The following is a 14,665-nucleotide window of genomic DNA, read 5'->3' as shown; positions in this document are numbered from 1 at the left end:
TTTAGAACATAAAAGATAGTACTCCAAGAAAATTATGTTTGATTTTGCATACTTAGTTCTCTGGTATGGTTATCAGTGTCATCAATATGTGCCCTAAACTAAATCCTTATGACTAGAGGAAGCTTATAAAATGCAGAACTGTTGTTAGTGTTAACTATTGTTACCGTCTCATAGTACCCCTAACTATTCAATTTTCTACCCTGTCAATATGGAATAGTACATTGTTACGAATGAATAATGCATGCTAGTGCACATACACCAAAGTTCTTTTCTTAGAAACCAATGTATCTAATAACGCTAACTCTTCCAACATCACGGAAAATTAAATTCCATCTAGAATATGGAACATGGTTGCACAATGAGTGTCCAACCATAGGCAGGCCAAGACATTGCAACAAGTATTGCCCATTGACTGGTAACCAATCCCTCCTAAAATCTGAAGATTTAATGTCAATGTATTCCTATACATCAAGAATGTGGTCCTTGTGTTTTCTATTAATAACTTCACTTTCAATTTTTTTATATTTCTGCAAATTATACACCCAAAACAGTTAACATGATTAGGTTCAAAATATTTACATTTTCTGTAACACAGTTGTGTCCACATAGCACCTCCCAACTTTTGATGCTGTACACAAAAAACTCATCTTTCCAGGGGATACAGCAAAGCATTTCCCAGTTTTTTGTGGTACTTTACTATCTATAGATGATACACAGGCATTCCTTTGCTTCTTAGTTTGAACTTTGCTGAGAACCTTCAGTTTTTTCCTTTATAAACTGTGTCAACACCAGCTGATTTGTCCTCTTGGCATTTACAATATAAAAGTTCACTGCACACATTTCCAGCAATCAAAAATACCATTTTGATTTTCCAGTGATATTCAACAAAAATTATAGCTGTCAGTGTAATGATTGTCAACAGCAACCATTATTTTACTGTATGTTGCAGCTACTGTTACTCAAGCCTTACATAACAAATGTGCATTTTCTGCTGCACCTCTATGCACTGTGGCATGTGCCCACCATTAGCACTTATGCCAGGTTAATATTCTATCTTCTTCAAAGAAAGCACAAGCACTAACAAGCCAAAACATTATCTACTTAATAGCATCTTGGTCCACATTTGGACTGCAACAGGTGGAAATTCTGCAATGCAGGGATTCGATAAGGCCTTGATAGATTTCCAGTGGTATGTGGCACTACATGTTTGCACACAGGACATTTAATTCTCATTGCTGACTGGTGGAGAGCTGGTGGTGCCTTATAGCATCCCAGATTTGGTGGCCAAAACATCGAAGTGATATTACTATCGTGCTCCTCAAACAACTGCAGAATGATTCTGGCCTTGTCACACAGTGATCCTGCTGGAAGATACCACCACTGGAGAAGTGGGAAGTATGGAAGAGAAAAGTATGGGTCAACGTGAGAAGTATGAAGGGATGCAGGTGATCCTGCTATTGTGTTCATAGTCCACAGCTATCATCGTGCCTTAGATTAGTGCCACAAATCCTATTGCAGCACATGTAAATGTATCCCACAGCATAATCCTAGCCTAGTGACGTGCGCACATTGAGAACGTCTAGTTGAGCAGATGTTCGCTTGGATGACTGCATACCTGGACATTACCATAATGTAATGAACATTTTCATTGATCCACTGCCTTATCTCCAATTCTGCAGCCCATGCAATCAAAGATGGCCATCTTGTCAATGCAGATTTCATCTGCTGCTGAACAGCATGTTCAACATCTTGTGCTGAACTCAGTGCTTCAAAATACTTGGGCCTGTACAAGCACTATTTTGTTATCAGACCTGCTGCAGACTGCAGTCTATCTTACTTTAAAGAGCAGATAAGCCTCTGACCTCCACATTCTGAGAAGAAGTATGGGTGCTCCAACACTGTTCACCTCCTTACAGTTTCACCATCTTTCAACCACTTTCCACAAATGCTAACAATTGCAGCATGGTAGCAGACAACCATTTTCAATTTGCTCATTCTCAAGTGTTAGGCAATAATCTGCCCTTTGACAACATGTAATTTTACTGGATTTTCGCATTTGTGGCCTATATCATTACTAGAATGATTTCCCATTTGTCTCTGCTCCGCTTATATACTTTCTTTACCATATTATGTGCCAACACCACCACTACGCAGCATTCAAAACCATTAGTTGGCAGTGGTCATAATGTGGAGGCTCAAACATCTATCACCTTTTCTCAGTTTTGTTTTATTCTGTACGCAACAGCAGTCATTTGTTACCACGCATGTAAGGCTTCTAGTAGTCTCACTGGCACACACTGGAGTTCTCCCCTTGTCAAACCATGTAATTAGCTGAACAATACAGATCACACTTTTGATGTGGTTTATGTTTGTATGGGTATGAACTAAAGCATTCTGAGAAATCCTGACGATTTTATTCTGTTTCACATACACAACGCAATGGTCAAATTTGTCACATCAAAACTTGCTGTAATGTTTTTGCCACTTTAAATACACAGAAGTTACCTAAGAAAGTGTTTTCTGGCTTGGTACCTGTGAGTAAGCGATGGATTCTTGAGGTCACTAGCTGTGGTTATGGCACTTATTGTTATTCCTGCTAGTTGGTGAAATGGGCTTTGAAGAAGAATCTCAATTCAATGCTTTGTTAGATACCAGAACTAGAATTTGTTTAGTCTGCAGTAATTCCTGATAAATGTAATTTTACTTTTTTTGGGAAAGTCTGGAATTGCAGAATTTTAAACTTACTTTAAACTCCAGAAAATATGTATGATCAATACTGCCATGCAGATGGAAAAGCTACGAGTGTTTTTCCTACTTTTAAGGTGATATACAATACGAGTATGCCAACTGAAGCCACCAACAGGAAAGTGGTGAAAATTATGTCATGTGCAAAATGGTGGTTAAACTTTTAGATGCACAAGGTCATCAGTGTAAGACCCAAAGAAAAGACCACATTCAAAGCAAGAGAAACAACTACTACTAGCACAGGTAGCAAGAGAACAAGGGAGGATTCTGTTCGTCTTCAATCATAGGAGAAGGCCCAGAAGAAGCTGAGGTGGGAAACATGGTATCAGATCTATAGTACAAGTGTGTTTTTAAGATGGCAGTTTTCCAACAGGCCTATCTTCTTATGGTAATCTCATATCAGGATGTTCTAGTCCAAATACCCTCTGAAAAAAGGGAGGATGCAAGCAAAGGCCAACATTCAGGAGGGTCTGCCTGGATAAAGGCACTCTTATCTTTGAAGGGATGGGGACAGTGGATTGGCTAAAGGAGATGGCTGATAGTGAGCAACATATCACCTGTGGGACAAAGTGAAGTGGCTTGTCACGAAAGTATTAAAATAATCCAAGACCAAAAAAATATCAATCTAGGTACCAAAATTGCTTACAGATGTTTCCCCTCCCCCCTCAGACCCTGTTAGAGGAAGTCTCCATAGAGGACTTTAGGATCATTGACTGAGGTCAGAACGGATGACCAAATCCTTGTGGTGGAAGTGTGAGAGAAGTCCTACAGGCAATGCAAGATCAAAACCTAAAACTATATTTAAGGTTCAAAGGAGACTGTCAGTGTGATCAAAGACAAAAGGTGACAATGATAAAGTTGGTAGCTGGAAGTGTTGAACATAAACCTGTAGCACAGTAAGTGGCAACCACCACCTGAGAGTCAACATCTGGCTGGACAGGAGACGGAATTTGGCTTCATCCAAGAAACCTGAATAAAGGGGGTGTATTGGACCTTGAAGAAACTTTTAGTAAGTTTTTTCCAGGAGGAATGCACTTGCGTCAAAAATTTAAATTAATTTTACTAAGACTGCTGCTTGACCCCAGGAGCTTAAATAACAGATGGTTAGCTGTGGCACCAATTTCAATGATGTGGCACACAACTGATGAGTACCTGCTTTAATAATGACTAGGGAGTAACCTAGACATCTTTAATATGGGCAAGGAACCAACCTTCAGGAATAGTAGAAGGGAAGAAGTAATTGACATAATATTTACTCCAAAGGGTGGTGGGAAATCTCAACCTTTCAATTCAAATCATCTTGTCATGATTATACTTATCTTGCCCTGCTGCAAGAAGCGGGTAAGGGATTTATGAGGCTCTCTTACAGACTGCTTAGTGTCAGTTTACCCACAGGAGTGATTCCTAATGCTTTGAGGACAGTGGAGGTTGTTTTCACTCTGAAGCCAGCAAGAAATAATCTCACAAAGGCTAAGGACGTGAGACCATGCAGTCTGTTGTTCTCACTTCTAAACACATTAGAAAAACTGGTCAGTGTGCATGTTACGTAACGAAGGTTAACTAAGGTGCCTCTACATGAAAATCACCATGCATACCAACCAGGCAAATCATGCAAAACAGCACTCTGCAAACATCTGCTTGAAACAAAATGTGCCATGGACACATGTCAATAGGACATGATTATGGTTTGGGATTCATTCAAATGTGCTGCCATAGGATGTGTGGCACTAATCTGAAGCACCAAGACAGCTGTGGACTATGAACATCATTGCAGGAACACCTGCATCCCTTCATACTTCGTCTTCCCTGGCAGCGATGACACCTTCCAGCAGAATCACTGTGTGACAAGTCCAGAATCTTGCTGCAGTCATTTGACGAGCATGATCATAAAATGATGGGTTGGCCACCAAATTCAAATTAGTCTGATCCAATGCCACAAATATGGGGCACTATCAGGCACCAGCTCTGCATACACAATCCACCAGCCAGTAATGGGAATTAAAATGTCCTGTGTAAAAGTCTAGTGCGACATACCTCCAAAAATCCACCAAGGTCTTATTGAATACTTGACACAGAATTTCACCTATTGCACTCCAACAGGTGGACCAACATACTATTAAGTAGATTTTTATGTTTTGGCTCATTAGTGCTTGTGCTTTCTTTGAAGATGGAATATTAACCTGGCATGATAAGTGCTGATGCTGGGCACATGCCCCAATGCATGAAGGTGCAGCAGAAAAAGCACAATTGTTATTTAAGTCTTGAGTAACAGTAACTGCAACAGGGTGCTGTTGACAGACTCATTACACTGCCAGCTGTAATTTTTGTCTAAATATCACTGGAAAATAAAAAACGTATTTTTCTAATTGCTGGAAGTGTCTGCAGTGAACTTTTATACTGTAAATGCCAAGAGGACTAATCAGCTGGTGTACACACAATCTATAAACGAAAAACTGAAGGTTTTCAGCAAAGTTCAAACTGAGAATCCAAGAAGAGGGCATCATCGTACAGTAGGACCTTCGAGTGGCCGACCTTCGAGTGGCCGACCTTCGAGTGGCCGACCTTCGAGTGGCCGACCTTCGAGTGGCCGACCTTCGAGTGGCCGACCTTCGAGTGGCCGACCTTCGAGTGGCCGACCTTCGAGTGGCCGACCTTCGAGTGGCCGACCTTCGAGTGGCCGACCTTCGAGTGGCCGACCTTCGAGTGGCCGACCTTCGAGTGGCCGACCTTCGAGTGGCCGACCTTCGAGTGGCCGACCTTCGAGTGGCCGACCTTCGAGTGGCCGACCTTCGAGTGGCCGACCTTCGAGTGGCCGACCTTCGAGTGGCCGACCTTCGAGTGGCCGACCTTCGAGTGGCCGACCTTCGAGTGGCCGACCTTCGAGTGGCCGACCTTCGAGTGGCCGACCTTCGAGTGGCCGACCTTCGAGTGGCCGACCTTCGAGTGGCCGACCTTCGAGTGGCCGACCTTCGAGTGGCCGACCTTCGAGTGGCCGACCTTCGAGTGGCCGACCTTCGAGTGGCCGACCTTCGAGTGGCCGACCTTCGAGTGGCCGACCTTCGAGTGGCCGACCTTCGAGTGGCCGACCTTCGAGTGGCCGACCTTCGAGTGGCCGACCTTCGAGTGGCCGACCTTCGAGTGGCCGACCTTCGAGTGGCCGACCTTCGAGTGGCCGACCTTCGAGTGGCCGACCTTCGAGTGGCCGACCTTCGAGTGGCCGACCTTCGAGTGGCCGACCTTCGAGTGGCCGACCTTCGAGTGGCCGACCTTCGAGTGGCCGACCTTCGAGTGGCCGACCTTCGAGTGGCCGACCTTCGAGTGGCCGACCTTCGAGTGGCCGACCTTCGAGTGGCCGACCTTCGAGTGGCCGACCTTCGAGTGGCCGACCTTCGAGTGGCCGACCTTCGAGTGGCCGACCTTCGAGTGGCCGACCTTCGAGTGGCCGACCTTCGAGTGGCCGACCTTCGAGTGGCCGACCTTCGAGTGGCCGACCTTCGAGTGGCCGACCTTCGAGTGGCCGACCTTCGAGTGGCCGACCTTCGAGTGGCCGACCTTCGAGTGGCCGACCTTCGAGTGGCCGACCTTCGAGTGGCCGACCTTCGAGTGGCCGACCTTCGAGTGGCCGACCTTCGAGTGGCCGACCTTCGAGTGGCCGACCTTCGAGTGGCCGACCTTCGAGTGGCCGACCTTCGAGTGGCCGACCTTCGAGTGGCCGACCTTCGAGTGGCCGACCTTCGAGTGGCCGACCTTCGAGTGGCCGACCTTCGAGTGGCCGACCTTCGAGTGGCCGACCTTCGAGTGGCCGACCTTCGAGTGGCCGACCTTCGAGTGGCCGACCTTCGAGTGGCCGACCTTCGAGTGGCCGACCTTCGAGTGGCCGACCTTCGAGTGGCCGACCTTCGAGTGGCCGACCTTCGAGTGGCCGACCTTCGAGTGGCCGACCTTCGAGTGGCCGACCTTCGAGTGGCCGACCTTCGAGTGGCCGACCTTCGAGTGGCCGACCTTCGAGTGGCCGACCTTCGAGTGGCCGACCTTCGAGTGGCCGACCTTCGAGTGGCCGACCTTCGAGTGGCCGACCTTCGAGTGGCCGACCTTCGAGTGGCCGACCTTCGAGTGGCCGACCTTCGAGTGGCCGACCTTCGAGTGGCCGACCTTCGAGTGGCCGACCTTCGAGTGGCCGACCTTCGAGTGGCCGACCTTCGAGTGGCCGACCTTCGAGTGGCCGACCTTCGAGTGGCCGACCTTCGAGTGGCCGACCTTCGAGTGGCCGACCTTCGAGTGGCCGACCTTCGAGTGGCCGACCTTCGAGTGGCCGACCTTCGAGTGGCCGACCTTCGAGTGGCCGACCTTCGAGTGGCCGACCTTCGAGTGGCCGACCTTCGAGTGGCCGACCCTTTCACTGCGCCAGCTGACGACAGGTCAGTGACTAATGTGTTGTTTGTTGATACTCAGTTCATTGACGCCATCTGCTACTCCTCACTGCTAACTTAGATCTGTAGTTGAGTGGACGTGTTGCACTTTGTTTATTGTAAAAATTTGTGGTGATGGCTTCAAAATAGAAAAAGGTGGTTGTTTCAATGGAAGAAAAACAAAGCTTTAAAAAGAATAGACAATGGTAAAACTTTATTAAAGGTGGTGCAAGATTATAACGTCAGGAAAACAAGTCTGAGACTGGAAAAGGAACCGCAATGAAATTAAGAAGTGGTGTTCTCAGCGAGCATCCTCGGCTGTTTTGGAAGATCGGAAAACCATGAAAAAATGTGATTATGAAAAAGTGAAGCTTTGTTCCTATGGTTTATTCAACAGAGATGAATCACCGATGTCGGGACCTATTTTGCAGGAAAAAGCCTTAAAGTTTCGTAACAAACTAAATGAAGGTGAACGTGATTTCTCAGCTAGTGTAGGCTGACTTGATAGATGGAAGAAAAGATACGAAATTCGGCAACTTAATGTCTGTGGTGAAAATCTTTCAGTAAATTTTGAAGCTGTTCCCTTGTTTAGGAATAAAGTTCACAAGGTATCAGAAAAGGAAAACTTAACAGGTGATCAAATTTTTAACTGTGTCTAGACTGGTCAATTACTAAATGTTACCTGAAAAAACGGTAGTGTCAAAGCCTGAAAAGGCAGTGCCAGTCTACAAATGTAGCAAAGAGTGTGACAATTCTTGCATCCAGTAACACCACAGCAAATTTGAAAATGAAAGTATGATAGGTAAGCCAAAAAACAGAGCATTTAAAATGTATCAAAAATTCTTTACCGGTGAAATATTACAACCAAAAAATGCTTGGATGAGCTCAGACATTTATAAAGAATGTTTTTTTTAATGAGTTCGTGCCACAAACTGGAAAGTTTTTGAAAGCCAACAACTTGCCCCGCAAAACACTGTTGCTTCTGGACAATGCTACTTATTGTAATGAAGATGAACTTTATGATCAAGACAAAGGCCATGTTTTCGCCTCCAAATGTCACATCCTTATTTCAGTCTATGGACGAAGGGACCTTAGAGACACTGAAGAGAAACTACTGCAGGAACTTGCTTTCCTCTTTAATTAATGCTATGGACAAGGGAGAAGACATGCTAGGACATGCTAGAGCAGTTGCAACGTATTAATTTGAAAGACGTAGCTTATGACATGGCCCAATCTTGGGAGTGTGTTGGAGCAAATACAACTGCAAAATCTTGGAAAATTTCGCTACAGGAAAATTAAGAAAATTCTCCAGATAATGAAAATCGACAGCAGCAGACCGAACCAGAAAATACTACCCTGCTTTCATTGTTACAAAAAGTTCCGGAATGTGCTGATGCCACAGAAGATGACGAATGGATTGTCCAAGATGATGACTTTGAAGTGACAGATGAAGAAATAGTCAACATGGTAAATGAAAAAGAAGACTAAGAAGCAGATGTAGTGGAGGAAAGTGCACCCAAGATTTCTCACAACAAAGGACACAAAGCCTTCAAAACTGCTTTAAAACATGTAGAGCAACTGGAGGAAACATCATTTACCAAGGTTTTACTTCTTAAGAGACTATGTGATTTTGTAGCAAAAAACGGCAAACAGCTGGTAAACTAAAGACAACTGCTAACTTCTTCACACAGTAAATACCTATTCAGTCTAATTTGATTTGTATTGTATTAAATGTTTAACTCATTTGGCCTACTTTAATTTTTGTGTTTTTTTGTATTATTTTCTGTGTTATCCAACCTTCCCGTGGCTGGTTTAGGTCAGATAATCTAGACACTACCGTACCACAAAAAACTGAAATGCTTTGCTGCTATATCCCCTGGAAAGATGAAATTTTTGTATGCAGCATCAACAGCTGGGAGGTGCTATGTGGACCCAACTGCATTACAGAAAAGGTACATGAGACCCTAATCATGTTAACTGTTTTGTGATGTATAATTCGCAGAAATATAAAAATTGCAAGTGAAGTTATTAACTGAAAACAAATGTGTAGGTGTGTACATGTTAATAAGGCAAAAGTGACAAATATGGAATGCTGGGAGTAAGTGAACAGAAAAATAATGTGCCAAAAATGGACAAATTATACATATGCCCGCAATTGAATTGATAATGTAAAAGTAATGTCATGCTGTTCTAATTATCTGCTGGTAACTGAAGGCAGAAAAATTACTACTACACTTCCAGTAAACAACATTTTCCATCTTCCTGGATACTGATGGGGCTTTCAACAACACGACTCTCAAATTCACAGTTAAAGCTGTGTAAATGCATGGCATCAAGACCAATATTTAAGTAGTTGAATTAAGATAATGCCGAGTTGTTGAAAGGTAGAAGCTCTCACAATGGATGTGAAAATGGTGATAAACAGAGGCTGTGTGTGAGGCAAGTTCTTGTCCCTGATTCTGTGGAACCTAGTGGTGAATGACCTCAAAGGCAGTAAGTGATAAATATTAATTTTGCTCAGGATATACTGACTATTTAGTCATAGGAATGCTTGGCAAATTTTCAAGTACTGCTACAACAATAGCACAAGAGTTTAAGGTTAAGTCCAAACAAAACACTTAGTAACAGTTATGAGGAAGCACATGCAGAATATGCTCTTCAGCAAAATTCTACAGGTAGAGTGGGTAGTGAAGTCTACCAGCAAGTCTTTATTCTAAGCTGACAAGCCCCTCACATAAGGAATGTGTGTTCCAGGGGGAAAGATACTCATGTGCACTACAACAGCCTGTGCCAAAACTGGGGCCTTAGTCCTAAGAGCACACACTGGATTTACACCTCTGTATTAAGCCCCATGATAATTTACGGGACTGCAGTATGGTATAATTAAGCAGAAATAAAGGTGACTGCTAAGAAGCTGAAGCAAGTGCAGAGACTGGTCTGCCTTGCCATAATGTGTGGAATTAGATGCACTCCCAGTGCTGAATGAGGACCATGCTCGACATGCCCCCCATTACACTTTTGGGTTACAACAGAAGCAGCAACACGGGCATACACGTAAAGAACTGGAGAACTGGAAATCTACAATTTAGATAATCCCACAATATAATGAATGTGGCAAACACAGAAATGGTAGCGGAAATGTCAGCCTGCTGTACACTAACTTTCAGCTGCCTTCAATAAACCATTCTACGTAACCACAGAAATGGGGAGCAACAGTATAAAGAATCACAATACTTTTCAGGTGACAATCGGGCTTACTAATGGGACAAAAACAGAAGGAGGTCCTAGGACCAGAGTATGGGGATATACCACTGGAGTAGTGTGCAGCCCCTAAGAAAGCTGGATATGGTAGTCCAATCATGGCTATTCCATTTGTTTTAGGGTACAAAAAAACTAGGGTCATACACAACCATGTCAGAATTGTGGAACATGAAGACAAAGAGGAGTTGAAAACAACTACATGTTAATCCCAATCGACCGAAGAGAAGGCAGATGCAACAAGGATGTGGAGAAAGGTCTATAAAATACACCACAGGTCATGAACTAGAAAATTAAATGTCCTTTGCCATGATGGATAAAAAGTGAAATACGGTTGACAGCCTGCGCGTCGTTTGCCGTATGAATTATCGGCCATTTTAGCAAACACAAATGAGGACATACGTGGTTAAAAAAAGGCATTCCGCCAGGAAATGGCAGACCATGAAATGTTGAGGGCAATGAGCACCACTTAAGTGGCGATAGCTAAAAAGACAAATGCTAAATACACAACACAGCTAAAATGATCTCTCAGCGAGAGGACCAAGAGGAGGTCGTACAACTGCTGGGAGAGGCCTAATAACCTGGAGCTTGTTCCATGAAGGGACAACCAGTGGTAACAGTAGAGGACGTACTCCATACTAGCAACCAAAGGTCGCATCGAAGGAGGCAGCACAGGATGGGTGCCCACGCATGGCAGACAAATGGAGAAAGTCACGGCAGCATGACAGCGGTATTTCGACATCATCTGCATACAGACTCAACTGGGCAAGTATAAAAGGTGCCAGTGGCCAAACAGATGCCATGATGGTAGATAGTATGGAGACAGTAAGAGGGATGGACATGCAGATGCATAAACAAAACAGTTTAGTTTTGAACAGACAAGAAACTGGTACGAACTGAGGAGGGTGGTTCGATCTGCTCCCCAGGAAGTACCACTGAGGACACACACGACCACATACAGTGGGCTGCCAGGAAAGACAGGTGGGAAGATCAAGAAAGTTTTCGATCAAGCATGAGCCCCAGGAATTTTGTGGTTTCAACGAACGGAAAAGCAACAGGCCCAAGATGTAAAGACAGTGGAAGAAACCAATTGTGCCACCAGAAATTCATATAAATGGTTTTGTCAGTGGAAAAACTAAAGCCATTGTCAATGCTCCATGAGTGTGGACAGTCTAGACTTTGCTGAAGACATTACTCAATGCCAAGTCCACGGAGAACTGCAATAGAAGACAAAATCATCAATGGAAAGGGAGGCGGAGATGCTCGGTGGGAGACAGGCCATTACAGGGTTGATGGTGATAGCAAAGATGATGACACTCAGGACTGAATCCTGAGGTACACAGTTTTTTCAGATAAAGTTGTCCAATAAGGCAATGTGTTCCAATTGCCCTGCACAGCATTTTACTACAAACAATCCTGTCTGAGAAACATCTGCAACTGAGCATTATACCAGAGGTTGAAAATGATTTATAAACTTACTGTGCTGAGATACTAAGGTGTGTGTTAATTCTGCACACTGTTTCCTTCAACTGGTGGAGTCCCTAAGCTTATCAAGCCTATGGCATTAGTTGCTATCAAATCACTGCATGTCAACACTGGGTGCAATGCAGGTCCACAAGTCTCACGAGCTAATCGTTCATAATTTTTGCAACAAGATTGCCTCCCCGAAGTTTGGACAAAACTGCCTATAACTATATAGGCACATGCTCAGGCCACTGAAGGCGGGATATGGTACATATCTAATATCATTGAAGCATATAAAAATGATGTGTCTACTGTTTCACTTGACTCAATATTTTTCTCCATTTTCTTTACATGCTAAGTTGTTAATCATATATGGACTATCTGTGCCACTGAATGTTTTGTACAGAAAAACCTGAAACACTACGTATTTAATTTTAAGAAAGTTCCCAAAGAGCAAGTGAACCTCACAACTGCTGTGTGGAGAATCAATGTCTATAACAGTAATAACATTCCATTACACGAACACATACTAAACCAACATGCTGTTATTTGATAAATTTGTTAATACTATCAGCTATTTCTTATATCAATACATTCATCAATGTTCTTTTAACACTAGAAATTCAAACATTTCAACTAACAATAGCACATTACATACCAGCAAAGCCTAGTTTCTTGGCTGCTTCAATGGCAGTGGATCCCTTTTCTTGATTAAGCTTCGAAACTACAGTGTCAGCTGGATGGGATACTATTGCGCAGAAAACTCCAGCTATGTATCCTGCAGCAAATGTTACAACTAACTGCTCTCCTTTCGTACACTCTGATCTTGGCTTTGGTACTACAAATCTGTTGAAAACAAACATATTACACAATGTTAGAACTTTTAAAAATGCCATGAATTTAGCATTCTCATTTTCCACATCCTTAAATTTACATGATGGCATTAATTTTTAGTCCATAGCCATACTTTTAGACACACTTCTGCATCTGAATGAATAATAAGTAAGCTGCCTCACACAATTAATAGTTATACTTACAATGTATGGGTACAAAGCTAAAATAAAATAATAGTGATGCTTAGTATTGTCTAGTACTAAGTTTTTGACTGACAACTGCTGTAAGCGGAGAGGATATTTTAAGTAACGTCAACGAATATGCATGTGCCAGTACTACTTCATTACTCAGGTTAAAATACATAGCAGTGGTGTTAATGAAAGGGTAACAACTCTAAGATAAAAAGGAAGTTAGGGACAATTCAAATTAAGTGATCAGCTTGATGAGAAGTACAGAAGGCACTTATTTAGACCCAACATGCAACTGCACTGTGCAAAGTTGTTTTTGTTATAACAAAAACATACAGGAACCCCTCATTACTGCAAATACACTACCTGAAAAAAAGTGAATCACACACAAGAGGAGGAGGAGGAGGAGGAGGAGGAGGAGGAATCAAAATGAAGCTTTACAGGTTTGGAAATCATGATATTTCAGTGATACAAATAAGTAAAATTTACAAAGAACTTTAGAGTATGAGCCCACATGTCACCTTTCACTGCCTGCATGCACTGATTCAGTTGGGAAGGGTATCCAAGTTGTTTTATCTCTCCTTAGGCAGGCTGTACCTGGCAGACAGTGGTATCTGAGCTGGCCTCATACAGTCTTTTGGGGATGAATACAGTGATCTTGCTGGCCACAAGAGTACATCATCATGCAGACACTTCATGGAGGCATATGCCAATTGTGGATGAGTATTGCTGTGTTGAAAACGGGTAACATGATACTGTCACAAAAGACTACACAACACAATTTCCTCGACATTCTGTTCCATCACAATGTTGTCAATCACTACCAGCAGTGATATGAAGTTATACTGCTGCAGGCTTCCTACAGTGACACCACAAGTTACACCTACAGTACATTGGAAGAATGGGACCTTTCCCCTGGTGGCAACCATACTCACTGATGAGTCATCCGGGAACTGCAGAACCACAATTTATCACTAAGCACAATGCAACACAAATAGCAGTCTATGCTTCCTGGTCTTGGTACCACTCCACTGCCATTTGTGTTGCTGATGGCAGCCTATGCATGGGATGGTGATTTCCTAGCCCAGGTGCTTCTAGAGTGATCATGTGAGCTGACAAAATGTTGAAGGGCATTCATTACTTTTTCTTGGATAGCAGGCACCTTTGTGAAGGGGCACAACTCAACTAGCCAGCCAAATGGAGACCCACAATGAGGTCCCCTTTCTGTCAGATGCTTAACAGGCCTGGTATCAACACCAAACATTAATGCACTCAGGTGGCCATTCTGTTGCAAATAATTGCTAATATTTACACACCTATCAAAGGGGAGTATATTTACAAAGTTAGTCTTTTGGGTGCTTCACTTTGTCAGTGAGTAAATTCTATGCACCATGAAGGTACAACATTTCATGCCTTAACATTAAGTTACAGCCATTGATTATGTTTTCAGGGCTGTTCCTTAATTAGAATGGGGGGAAAAAAACGCATCAGTTACGAAGTTATTTTATCAACTACTAATTTCGATGTGTAACCATCATTACCAGGTGGTAGGTGTCCATATGCCTGTTATCAGTGTAAGGCATTGATTATGTGCAGCTGCATGTAAGGCAGCCAAGGGTTTATGTTGCAATTTGTGCTCTGTAACTGAGCAAATTAACCACAAAACTTGTAGATAGACCAGACAGTTTAAAAAATTTAAAGTCTGTATTGAACACATGAAGCAGTATTTCTGCTGCCTTCTGCTGCTGAAAATTTCAAGTGCTTCCC

General features: G+C 43.2%; 1 protein-coding gene across 1 annotated transcript in view; it reads right to left on the bottom strand.

Moving 5' to 3' along the window:
* The window catches only part of LOC124723190 (phosphate carrier protein, mitochondrial-like), a 42,702-nt gene that overhangs the window by 680 nt on the left and 27,357 nt on the right, over positions 1-14,665 (bottom strand). Inside the window, exon 6 of the mRNA XM_047248380.1 lies at positions 12,535-12,722. Within this exon, the coding sequence (XP_047104336.1) occupies positions 12,535-12,722 (188 nt within the window). The remainder of the gene's footprint in view (positions 1-12,534; positions 12,723-14,665) is intronic.

Source organism: Schistocerca piceifrons, chromosome X (genome assembly GCF_021461385.2).
Source record: "Schistocerca piceifrons isolate TAMUIC-IGC-003096 chromosome X, iqSchPice1.1, whole genome shotgun sequence".
Lineage (NCBI taxonomy): Eukaryota > Metazoa > Arthropoda > Insecta > Orthoptera > Acrididae > Schistocerca > Schistocerca piceifrons.
This window is presented reverse-complemented; position numbering and strand designations above follow the sequence as displayed.